This window comes from Achroia grisella, unplaced genomic scaffold (assembly GCF_030625045.1).
Source record: "Achroia grisella isolate CSIRO2021 unplaced genomic scaffold, CSIRO_AGI_Agris_v1 utg109, whole genome shotgun sequence".
Lineage (NCBI taxonomy): Eukaryota > Metazoa > Arthropoda > Insecta > Lepidoptera > Pyralidae > Achroia > Achroia grisella.
Window position 1 is genome coordinate 2,541,631 of NW_026712573.1, and position 10,935 is coordinate 2,552,565.

At 31.4% G+C, this 10,935-nt stretch overlaps 1 protein-coding gene across 1 annotated transcript; it reads right to left on the reverse strand.

The window, feature by feature from the left end:
• Positions 1-2,845: 2,845 nt before the first annotated feature.
• Positions 2,846-10,531, reverse strand: LOC131845098 (serine protease snake-like). Its single transcript, XM_059194128.1, has 11 exons — positions 10,320-10,531; positions 10,175-10,253; positions 9,752-9,846; positions 8,564-8,614; positions 8,262-8,353; positions 6,800-6,909; positions 6,250-6,393; positions 5,017-5,132; positions 4,701-4,864; positions 3,817-3,962; positions 2,846-3,357 (listed from the first exon to the last, which is right to left on the reverse strand). The coding sequence occupies exons 1-11, from the start codon at positions 10,387-10,389 to the stop codon at positions 3,330-3,332; spliced, it is 1,095 nt and encodes a 364-aa protein (XP_059050111.1). The 5' UTR covers positions 10,390-10,531; the 3' UTR covers positions 2,846-3,329.
• Between the last annotated feature and the right edge of the window lie 404 nt (positions 10,532-10,935).

Below are 10,935 nucleotides of genomic sequence, written 5' to 3' on the forward strand. Positions count from 1 at the left end.
TCAAGTAAAACCAAAAAATGTTAGAAAGTTTAAAAAATCTCATACTACTACTGTAGTATGAGATTTTTGAACTTTACAGTTTTTTTTACAGTTAACGAAATACCGTATCAGGAAAATCTACTCTACCATAAATTTATTTTCTTATTTTTATAATTATGCCATAAATGCCATAAAAAACAGAACAGAACTTTGAGCGTGAACTTTATTATTACGTTTAATTTGACGTTTTCAAATATTGATAAACTAGATAATATTTAAGCTACAGTAACGTTTACGTTTAACATAAATGTTCATGTTTAGTTTCATTAATTTCATATAGAACGTTGGCGACCGACCGCCGAAGTCCTTTGATATTTTTATTATTTTTAAATTTGTTTTTCTTTTTTATATGTTGTGTTATTTGATATATTTCACTTTATTCTCTAATTGTCTTTTGATAGTTTCGCAACTGCATATATTATTGCAAATTACGAGTTTTCATCATTTAGACACCCATACAGTCCACCGATCCATTACATAGAATATTAAACTTCGTTTAAAAACTCCGTGTAAAATCTTATAGGGATAAAATATTACTTTTTCAATACAAGACTATTTGTTAACATTAGATATTTGGTTGTATAAGATAGGGTTTATTGACTCGTACTGAAAGTACATAATGTACAAAAGTTAGTTAACGAAGTGTGGCATAATACCGTATCAGTAAAATCTAATCGCTAACGTAAATCTATTTTCTTATTTTTAAAATTGTAATTCAACATTATAATTATATTATTAAAAAAAACAATACGTTAATTGAAAAATGTTTACGTAAGTATGGGGGGAGGGGTTAAGCTTACTTTTGCTGACAAAGGGGGATGGGAGGGGGGGGGGTATGTAACTGCAATAAATCTGCTTACGTAATACTTGAACGGCCCATAGGTTAGTTGGTTTAGCTTACATATGTCAATAATAATATCCTTGGACAATTCACACAGCGCCATCTAGTCCCAAGGTAAGCAGAGCTTGTGTTATGGGTACCACAGATAAGATATTATATATATATATATATATATATATATATATATATATATATATATGTGTGTACTAAACATATATATACTTATATATTTCTTTATACTAAAAACACCCAGACCAATACAAACAATTTTGAATACAAATGTTTGTACCGTGCGTGAAATCGAACCCGCGACCATCGGAAATAAAGCGGTGTTTAAAGTTAAATGTAAAATATGGACCATGCAGAAAATGGCGCCATTTCTTTAATGATTCGACGATAGCATATGCTTCTTTTTCTATAGCTGAGTGATTATGCTCACTAGCGTTTAATGCTCTTGAATAAAATGCTACTGGTCTTAAGTCTTGTGAAAGAACAGCTGCAATAGTGTTCAGATGCATCAGTCTCGACGGTAAATGGTAATTTATCGTTGATAGCGTGGACTGAGGACTTGGCTATATCAGCCTTCAATTTTTGAAACTCTTGAATTTGTTCAGTATTTAAGGGGAATGTTTCAGTTTTGTTAACATTTGGATTCCTTCCGAAATGTTGGGAATCCACTTAGAGTAGCAAACATTCCCAATGCTCGCCTGAGTGATGGCATATCATATGGTGCTAACAGTGTTATTAAAGGTCGAAGACGATCATTATCAGGCGTAATTACGTGATTAGATATATTATATCCTAGGATATTTATAGAGGTCAGACAAAATTTAGATTTTTCTTTGTTGAGTGTAAGACCATACTTTTCAGCTGCTCTTAGAAACTTACGTGTTCGTTTTGAGTCTTACCGCAGACGGTTATATCATCAAGATAAGCAAAGGTTCCCTTCAGTTTTTCTTTTCTAATCACCCAATCGATGGTTCTCTGAAAACTGGAGACACCATTAGTAGCACCAAAAGGGATACGTTTAAATTGATACAAGTTTCCGGCTGCTTCGAAGGCCGTGTACGGTCTTTCAGAAAGTAATATAGGTAACTGGTGATAGGCACTCTTTAGATCAATAGCACTAAATATGGAATAGTTTGATATTGTACAAATAGTGTCCTCTATGTTTGGCAAAGGATAAGCATCTAACAAAGTGTATTCGTTGATCGCTTGGGAATAATCTATACAAAGCCGCTTTTTATGATTTTCCGTGTTGGATATAAGTACTTGTGCCCGCCATAGTGATTTACTCTCTTCAATAACGCCTTCTGCCAATAGTTTATTTACTTCGTCTTCAATGAACTTTTTATCTTCATCACTGTATCTCCGTGATATAGCAGCAATAGGTCTACAGTCAAATGAAAGATTAGCGAATAGTGGGACAGCTGGTACGGATGCTTGTGCTACATTACATAGTACTAGTGGTTCTTTAGCTCCACCAAAGCATAATTCTAGTGAGGAGTGCTTCAATAAGACATCATGACCAATTATTAGATCAGCACATAGATTATTGACAATAAGTAGGCTTATATTTTCGTAGGTATGTTTACCGATTTTTATATTCTGGTACGTCTCACCAGCGACAGGGGTGTGACTCAACGAAACTATAGAAATGGTTTGATGACTTGGTTTACTCTTAAGATTGCATAGTTTACAGAATTTATAATATATATAAGATTGCATAGCTTTGATTAGAGAAAATAGTGATGCAGCTATAATGCACGCCGAAACATCATCGTGGCGGCACTGTGATTCTTACTACGACACACTTTTGCAAAATGTCCCTTTTTCTCACATATTTGGCAAGTGACGTCTGAAACGGGGCAATTTCTACGTGGATGTACGTTTCCTCCACAGAAGAAACATTTACGGCGACGATAAGTACTCGCTACGAAAATTTCTCCCTCCATTGATATTGATGTTTTGATATTTGATTCTGAATTTTTAATCACGTTAATTGTTGGCATGTTAAAACTCTGGGAATTTGTTTCAGCCATCTCCAATCAGAGTGCTTGGTTACATGCTTCGCTAAGTGAAAGTCAAATTTTCAAACAGCCTTTGTCTTATTTTGCTTGAAGAGATACCAGAAATAAAAGCATCTCTTATGCTCTCATTCTTATTAGTTTCCGCATCTATAGCAACGAATTCGCAGTCTTTAGATAGTTGTTTTAAAGCTTGCATATATACATCAATGGATTCCTCTGTACGTTGTTTTCTAGAAGGAAGCACATGCCTAGCGTATATAATATTCTTAGGCCTTATATACAATGCATTTAATACCGCCATTGCTTCAGAGTACGTTTTATTTTCGCTGATATATGTATATACATGCGATGATACATGGTTGACGAATAACTGTAGTTTACCTTCGTCTTGGAGTAGTAGTGACATAGTAGAGACCGCTCTATTGGCATCGATTTGCTGTTATTGTGCTGCAAGAAAATTTTGAAAAGTTCTTTTCCAATGTTCCCAATCTAAATATTTTAGTAAATTAAATTGATAAGATATTACTAAATAAATATAATATAAATAAAAAATATAAATAAAAAAAAGAACCGCATATTACTAAATAAATGGTTTTAATTTACTAAAAATTCTACTGCTATTAATATATCAATTTTGACAAGCAATGGACAATAAATATGACACGGCTGCAAAACTCATTAGGTACAGCTATTTAGCTATAATAAGAAAATATTTCTATTCTTGAATCAAATATGGTTTAAACAAAGTATTTTTATGCCCATCAACCTCGGCTTATTCACTGTGGTTACAACACACGAAATAATGTGAGTGACAAGTTAATATACTAAAAAAAACAATTCATAGGTTCAATTTATTATTATAAGTTGTAATGTATTTAGGTAAATAACAGAGAATTTCACTTTGACCAGACAATACTCTCTATCCAATCTAAATAATGAGATATTCGTGTGTACACTCCAGGCACAGGCGTGCCGCAACCAGATCCAAAAGACGTAATGCCTACTAAACGATAGATAGGTTCGGTTAATTGCAGCGGTCCGCCAGAATCACCCTGCAAAATAAAATTTAACATTACTCTGACATTTTAATACCATTACCATTTTACTTGGTGCTTCTAACAGATTCGACAATGTAAACTTTAACTACTTATACCAAGAAAGTGCACTAATATTATGGCGGGAAACTTGCCATCAACTTTTACCGTTGTTGACATGAAATTTTTTTTTATAACAGGGGACAAACGAGCATGCGGCTCACCTGATGGTAAGTGATTACCGCCGCCCATGAGCACCCGCAACACCAGGGGAATTGCAAGTACGTTGTCGGCCTTTTAAAAATGAATTAGCTCTTTATCGTATCGGTTCGGAAATACCATTGCTGGAAGTTGATTCCACAATGTGGTTGTGCGAGGCAAAAAGTTTCTAGAAAACCGAACTGTGGAAGACCGCCATTCATCCAGATGATCAGGATGTTATTTCAGTTTCTGGTGGGTGGTACGGTGGTGAAACTCAGCAGCTGGTATTAATCCGAACAATTCCTCAGAACCCCGTGATATATGCGGTAGAAATTGCTTCCTAACTAATAAGAACTCGCCACATTATCGAGAAGGCATATTTCAGTAACGACATTAATTCAGAATTGAACCCAATTTATTTTTACTACTAAATAATGGTAATAAAACACAATAAACATTTAGCCAATTTTTTCTTCAAATTACTAGAATTTACTAGTATTAGAATTATTTAGTTTGGTGATATTATAAGTATACTTGTAGCACAGCCTTAATTACCTGGCAGGTATCGTGTAGACCTTCTGTGTCGCCGGCACACAGCTGCCCACTTGTGATTCCATTTGGCAGTTTTCGCCATTTATCTGACGTGTAATTCTTACTACATTTTTCCCGCGACACAATTGACACTTTTGCTTTTAACAAAACGTCACTCCTTACATCACCTGGGACCAAAATGAATACATTAAGCAAATATTTGAATTTAAATATTTTAGAAATTCACAGATGCATTTGATTGATTGATTTCACGTGTGAATAACAAAAGTAATTTTATTTGTATGTTAAAATTACATTACCATATAGTTATTTGACTTACGTGATGTACTGGTCTTGCCCCAGCCTGTTATGGTTAGATCTCTGTCTGGGTCTTCACCACTTGTGTATAGACATATGGCATTCAAAGTGCTTGAAAATTTTGCAGGTTTCTCCAATCTAAAATAAAAAACAACAGTTGCCTTCACACTTTCACGTTTAGTACAAAAGTTTGTCCAGTCTTAAGATGCATAATAAAATGGTAGGTACATAAAGTATTTAAATGTATACGCGAACGAAGTCGTGGGCAGTACTAGCTAAAAATGTTAAATGCGAGAATTTAAATATAAGAACGAAACAAGTTTGTTATATTATTTTCTGAAAACTCCAGGAAACAGTGTGATAACCAAACAAATTACTCTGAGACGGCGATAGATTCGCCTGGTCACCCCCTTCTCCGATGCATTTCTATTTTATCAGTGACATATATGCATATGCATACACATTAAATATTGAGATCACCACATCGACAGATAACCATATTTCTGCCTATCTCATGTCGTATTAGCGCTACTAATAATGTATTTTATGTAATTTCAATGACATAGAAACAGACGGCTCGTCTATTCAAGAGGCGGTTTCCACTTATCAGTGGGAACCTATACTATAGGTATATATAATAATCGTAGTCTCATATACTCTTTTCCTCATTCAACCTACTACTTATACACCAATCATAATTATATATGTACATAATATATTAGTTTATATGCATTTAATTAAAGACATATTTCAGTACTTAAATATAATCTATGATCATGCATTTTGGGTTTACAATAATATAGTACATAGTTAATTTAAATAGTTATAAGTTTTCTAATTGTAAACCTGTTTATGATCCTAAATAAATAAAAATTAAAAATAGCATAAAACTAGAAGACCGGTACCGCGTTACTATGCCATTCTAGAGGACCAAGAAAAATGTTTGTAATCCGTCCTGTGTACTGTCTTATCGCACTTGACTGAAACACATCTAGTAAAGGCTCCTTGGCAACTTCGTTTTTTTTGTCTGTGAAAGTAAATCGCATGGATGTTATCTGACATGGGACATTGCTAGAAATGAGGTCATCAGTCCACACCTGTGTTGTACTAACAATGACGTTTCCCCCTTGCGACTTAGTTGAGACCAAGTTACCCACTCTGACAGTTAATTAGTAACATTTACATCAATACAAACAGACTACATGAATACAATTTATTGGGATTATAAGCCAGATATATGGGTCTTTAACCTTACCTTAATAATGCAATGTCGTGATACTTTTGTCGACGTGTATACTCAGGATGCGATATTACATTTCGTATTCTAATATCAGTTTCCTCGTTAAAATTCTTGCCACCAATTTCTACAACGCCCCCACGAACGATACTGGGTTCAATCCTTAAAAGAGATTCTTGATATATAGTTTTAATACTACATAAACTCTATCTTATATATCCAAATATCTAATGTTAATAAATAGTCTTATGTTGTAAAAATAATATTTTATGCCTATAACATTTTAAATGGAATTATGAAGATTTATGTTAAACGTGAACGTTACTGCAGCTTAAATAGTATTATTATATTAGTTTATCAATATTTGAAATTATTTTGAAGTGACGTGTAAAAGATCACGCTCAAAGTAATTAATTTTCATGTAAAATTATTATTATTTAATTTTTACTTATAAGGCCAAAGTAACAGTTCACGATTTAATCGTTGATTAACAAGTAACTTGTTCATTACTATAAGTAAATAATTGAAGTATTCGTTGCGTTATATGAATATACATAAAAACCATTACATGTCTTTAGTAACGACGCAATGCGCTGCTGTGATAGCGTACGTATTTGACACCAACGCTCCGCCGCAATCGAATATATAGCCCTCGCCCCGGTCAAATCCAAGAGCCACCTGTAATTATATGTTATAAACACAATCATTTTATAGAACCTTAATTATATTTATATAATATAAAATGACTAACATTTTGTATTATGACAGAAATGAGAACAGGGAGATTTAATAGTTGGAAATAAAAACTGTTTTTTTATGGCATGCCCATAACGAATCCTTCTCTGTCGTTTAGGGTTACGCGCCCAAAAGATAGAAACAAATCAAATCATATCAAAAATCATTTATTCGTAAGACATTTTAGTCGCTTATGAACATGAAGTTTTTTGTATTAATATTTTTTTTCTACCTAAAATATTTATATGTAACATATATATATATATATATATATATATGATATTTATTTAATAATAAAATATACCTATTATAATAACTGGATTTCAATGTTCAAACGGAATGACAAGAAACAAGTATATTTTTTTAGCAACATATTTATATTTATTTAAACAAAGTAACTGTTCAAACAAATAATTTATGAAAAAGAAGAGAACAGTATTACGAAAAGATACCGGCTCGTGGGTAATCAGACAACAAAGTAACTTAGAATAGGCACTAAATTAATGTATGTATATGCGCTTTCAAAATAAATAGTTGACGTACAATGAAAACATCAGTATCTATATATATTTTGTGAGGCTGGATATGTATAAGGTTTAATCAATATTACTTTAAGTATAGCTCTTTGACCTTTTTGCCTTCGTAATATACGTATGTACCAACCCGAGTTGTTATGCAAATTGTTATTAAGAATTAGCACAAGATGAAGTATACTAAAATCAGCAGCAGTTCTAATTCGTTGAATATGTAATTTTTTTAATTCTACTGGTAAGCATCTCCGTATTCTTTTTCTAGTATACAGTTGAGTCAATAAGCTAACAGTTATCATTAATTTTGATTTGATTGAAATTCAAAGAGAGTTCTCCTATCATGTATGTACCATTAGACAGTTTTAAACAAAAGGAAATTAAATATAATATATAAATTTTTCATACGGCAGTTGGTTTGTAATTTAGTTACAGTTAGTTATTGCAATCTCTCTTATATAACTAATAACGAGTTACATTTAAATTGCTTTTATATATGTACGTAAGTACACACTGTAGTAGCATATATATATACAGACCCACAAAGGACCCGACTTGAAGCTAATCTAAATAATTAGTCACACAACAATTATAACGATTCCTTTCGTTTTCCTCTTTAATATTATTCTTCTTGAATTTCTTGCAAGGAAGAATAATATTAAAGAGGAAAACATCGTTTAAAACAATGTTATTACATTAGTAAATTTAAGCATATAAACTGTATTATGCAAATATTATAAGGATAATAACAAAACAATTTGAACTCACCATATGTGCAAATTCCCCGAGCGCAGAAACATCCCCGCCTATTATATATTGTCCTAGTGGAACAATTTTAGATTTCAATATTTTGGTGCATTCTGAAACGTAATAACAAAAATTTTAAGTCCTGTTGATTCCACTTTGACTACATATAATTGATATTATGCTTGTATTTTACAGTGCTTATCCCTGACGGGCCTAGGCGTCAGTCTAAAAACGGGAGAACACACAGTGCAGTGCTACTGGTCTAAAGCACCGAGTAATAGTCCTAAGTAAATCTAAGTCTCTTATAGCAGAAACAAGATTACCTCTGTCGGCTATTCTTTGCGAATTTTGTATATCATCTGGTAATTGCGGCCCTGAAACAAATGTATTTATTATTTTATTACAATTATTCTTATTATATATAATATAAATTGTTTAATTATTCTGCTAAAGGAAAATAAAAAATAGTCTAAACTTGCCATATTCTTTTCTGCTATATAAAATTAATAAAACATGTAGATTCAACCCGCTCAAAAAGATTTATATTTCGATTATTGAAACTATAACAGTGAAATATAAATCTTTACATTCTCAAAATTATTTTAAACAAAGACTAAAGAACAATGTAATTAATTATGAGTGAATAACTAATTTACTCACTTTATAATTGCCTAAATGCATACATGATTTGACTTAAAAGTTGTAAAAAAGACCATTTATGACATGTTAGTTAATAAGTGCTATTACAATATTAATGATTATTTTAATGACAAATATAATCATTAGTCATATTTTGTACAGTTGTCTTATTTTTAATTATTTTCCTAAATATATTAGTGACACACATATTTTTACCAACCTTAACTCACCAAATATAGTCTTCAAAGTAGTATATAGATATACATTGCAATATTTTTTTTTATAACTTATTGATGCCTTTTTCAAATATGAATTTCAAAATAATATAAAATAGTATTAACTAATTATTAATAATTAACTTTTACAATGTATAAATTGTATGTCAAACTATGGACTATGCACAACAAATCCACAGAATAGTGAGGCCACTCTGTGAAGCCTGTGAAGATGCCAGGAGACTTCTGTGCTTTTGTAGGAAAAAAACAACTTTTCTACAAAAGCGTAGAAGCACTTCTCTACATGCACAACAGCCCAGATGAAAAGCTGATTGCAGAAAATGGAGTCCAACTTAAGTTTTACATTTACATGCACTAAGCACATATTTTAGTTATTTTCATAGTCCATTATGGGCAATAGCAGCCAATATTAAAAATATATTGAGTCATATTATAAAAACTTCTCATTCATGTGATTTGATATATGAGGAGGCACATTAAGAGAGAATGTCATAGAGTTACTGTTGCTTCTAAATATTTAAAATAAAATTAATAAAGTTAAGCAAGAGTTACAGAAATATAGAGACAACCCATAGAACTGATATAAATGCAGGTCCAAGCTCACTAGCATTACAGTTTAGGAAAAGAAAAACTTACCAAATTTATCTGTAGTATGTGGACAACATACAATTTCAGTATATCCACTAAATCCACATCTTTCAAATGAATGATAATTTTTATTTTTAATTGACCTGAAAACAAAGTATTACAATGTTGCAACTCTTTTTTCTTTCATATCTGTATCTACAGATTATATTTACAAAAGGAGTATAGCTAATATTAACATTTATTTATAAACTATTATCATACTAAAAAATATAATCATAGGATATGGGAGAAATATATAAATTAAAAATACTTAATGTGTAGCCAGAGATGAATTTTTGCAGTTAATAATATTGTATATAATTATATATATTATATTTTAGGTATATAATTTACAGCACAAACAATAAAATATATAATATATATTGCGTAAATAATATTGCAATGTTATAAATCTTATCGATTATTACTGACCTTATTGCCACCTCACAGTTGTTGATTAGAGTACAAATACCATCAGCTATCTGGTTATTGGGTACACATTCGTCACCGACTGTAAACATATTCATTTAGAACTCTAACATAAATACTTAAAGCAAAATTTTAAAGTAAAACTTACCATCGGCTATTATCAAATTGATAAATATAAAAATATATAAAAAAGACTGTAACCACATTGTACACTCCATTCAATAAAAGAATCCAAAGCATTAAATTATTTTCCTCATAATGCAAAGCATAACTACAGCTACACTAATTGGTAAAAATTTATAGATGTTCTGTTTCCGTACGATGATTCAAACAAAACCGGTTTGTTTTGTTTGTTGCATTATTTTTATATACTTGTCAAGTATATGATTATGCATGTGTCTACATTGACAGTGACGTCTGCGATGAAAAACCGTCAACTATTGACTGCATTTGAAGTCAATTTTCACTTCCACATTTCAAGTCAAAAACACACCTAGTCTCAGTTTAAACCTTCGCTGTGCTAAATTCATTAATTCGAAATCAAGTTTTAGACAAGTGTTTAGTATAATGGTACTAATATTGATATATAGCGTTCCTTTTTTTCTCTATTAGCGGTGGTCAGAAGTGGCAGTTCAAATATTAACCCAATCCTAGTTATTTACATACATACTTTGCATGAATATTTTAAAATAAAATGTATGCATAAAAACAAAAGTGGAAAACAGTGTTAAAAAGTGCACATATATAAATTTGGTCTTAAATGA

Bases quoted from the DNA above. Each gene is read 5' to 3' on its own strand.
- LOC131845098 (XM_059194128.1), bottom strand. From the start codon at position 10,389: ATGGAGTGTACAATGTGGTTACAGTCTTTTTTATATATTTTTATATTT. The intron at 6,910-8,261 runs GTGAGTTCAAAT...ATATAATTACAG, and splicing joins TCGGGGAATTTGCACATATG to GTGGCTCTTGGATTTGACCG. The intron at 3,963-4,700 runs GTAATTAAGGCT...TTTATTTTGCAG, and splicing joins GTCTACACGATACCTGCCAG to GGTGATTCTGGCGGACCGCT.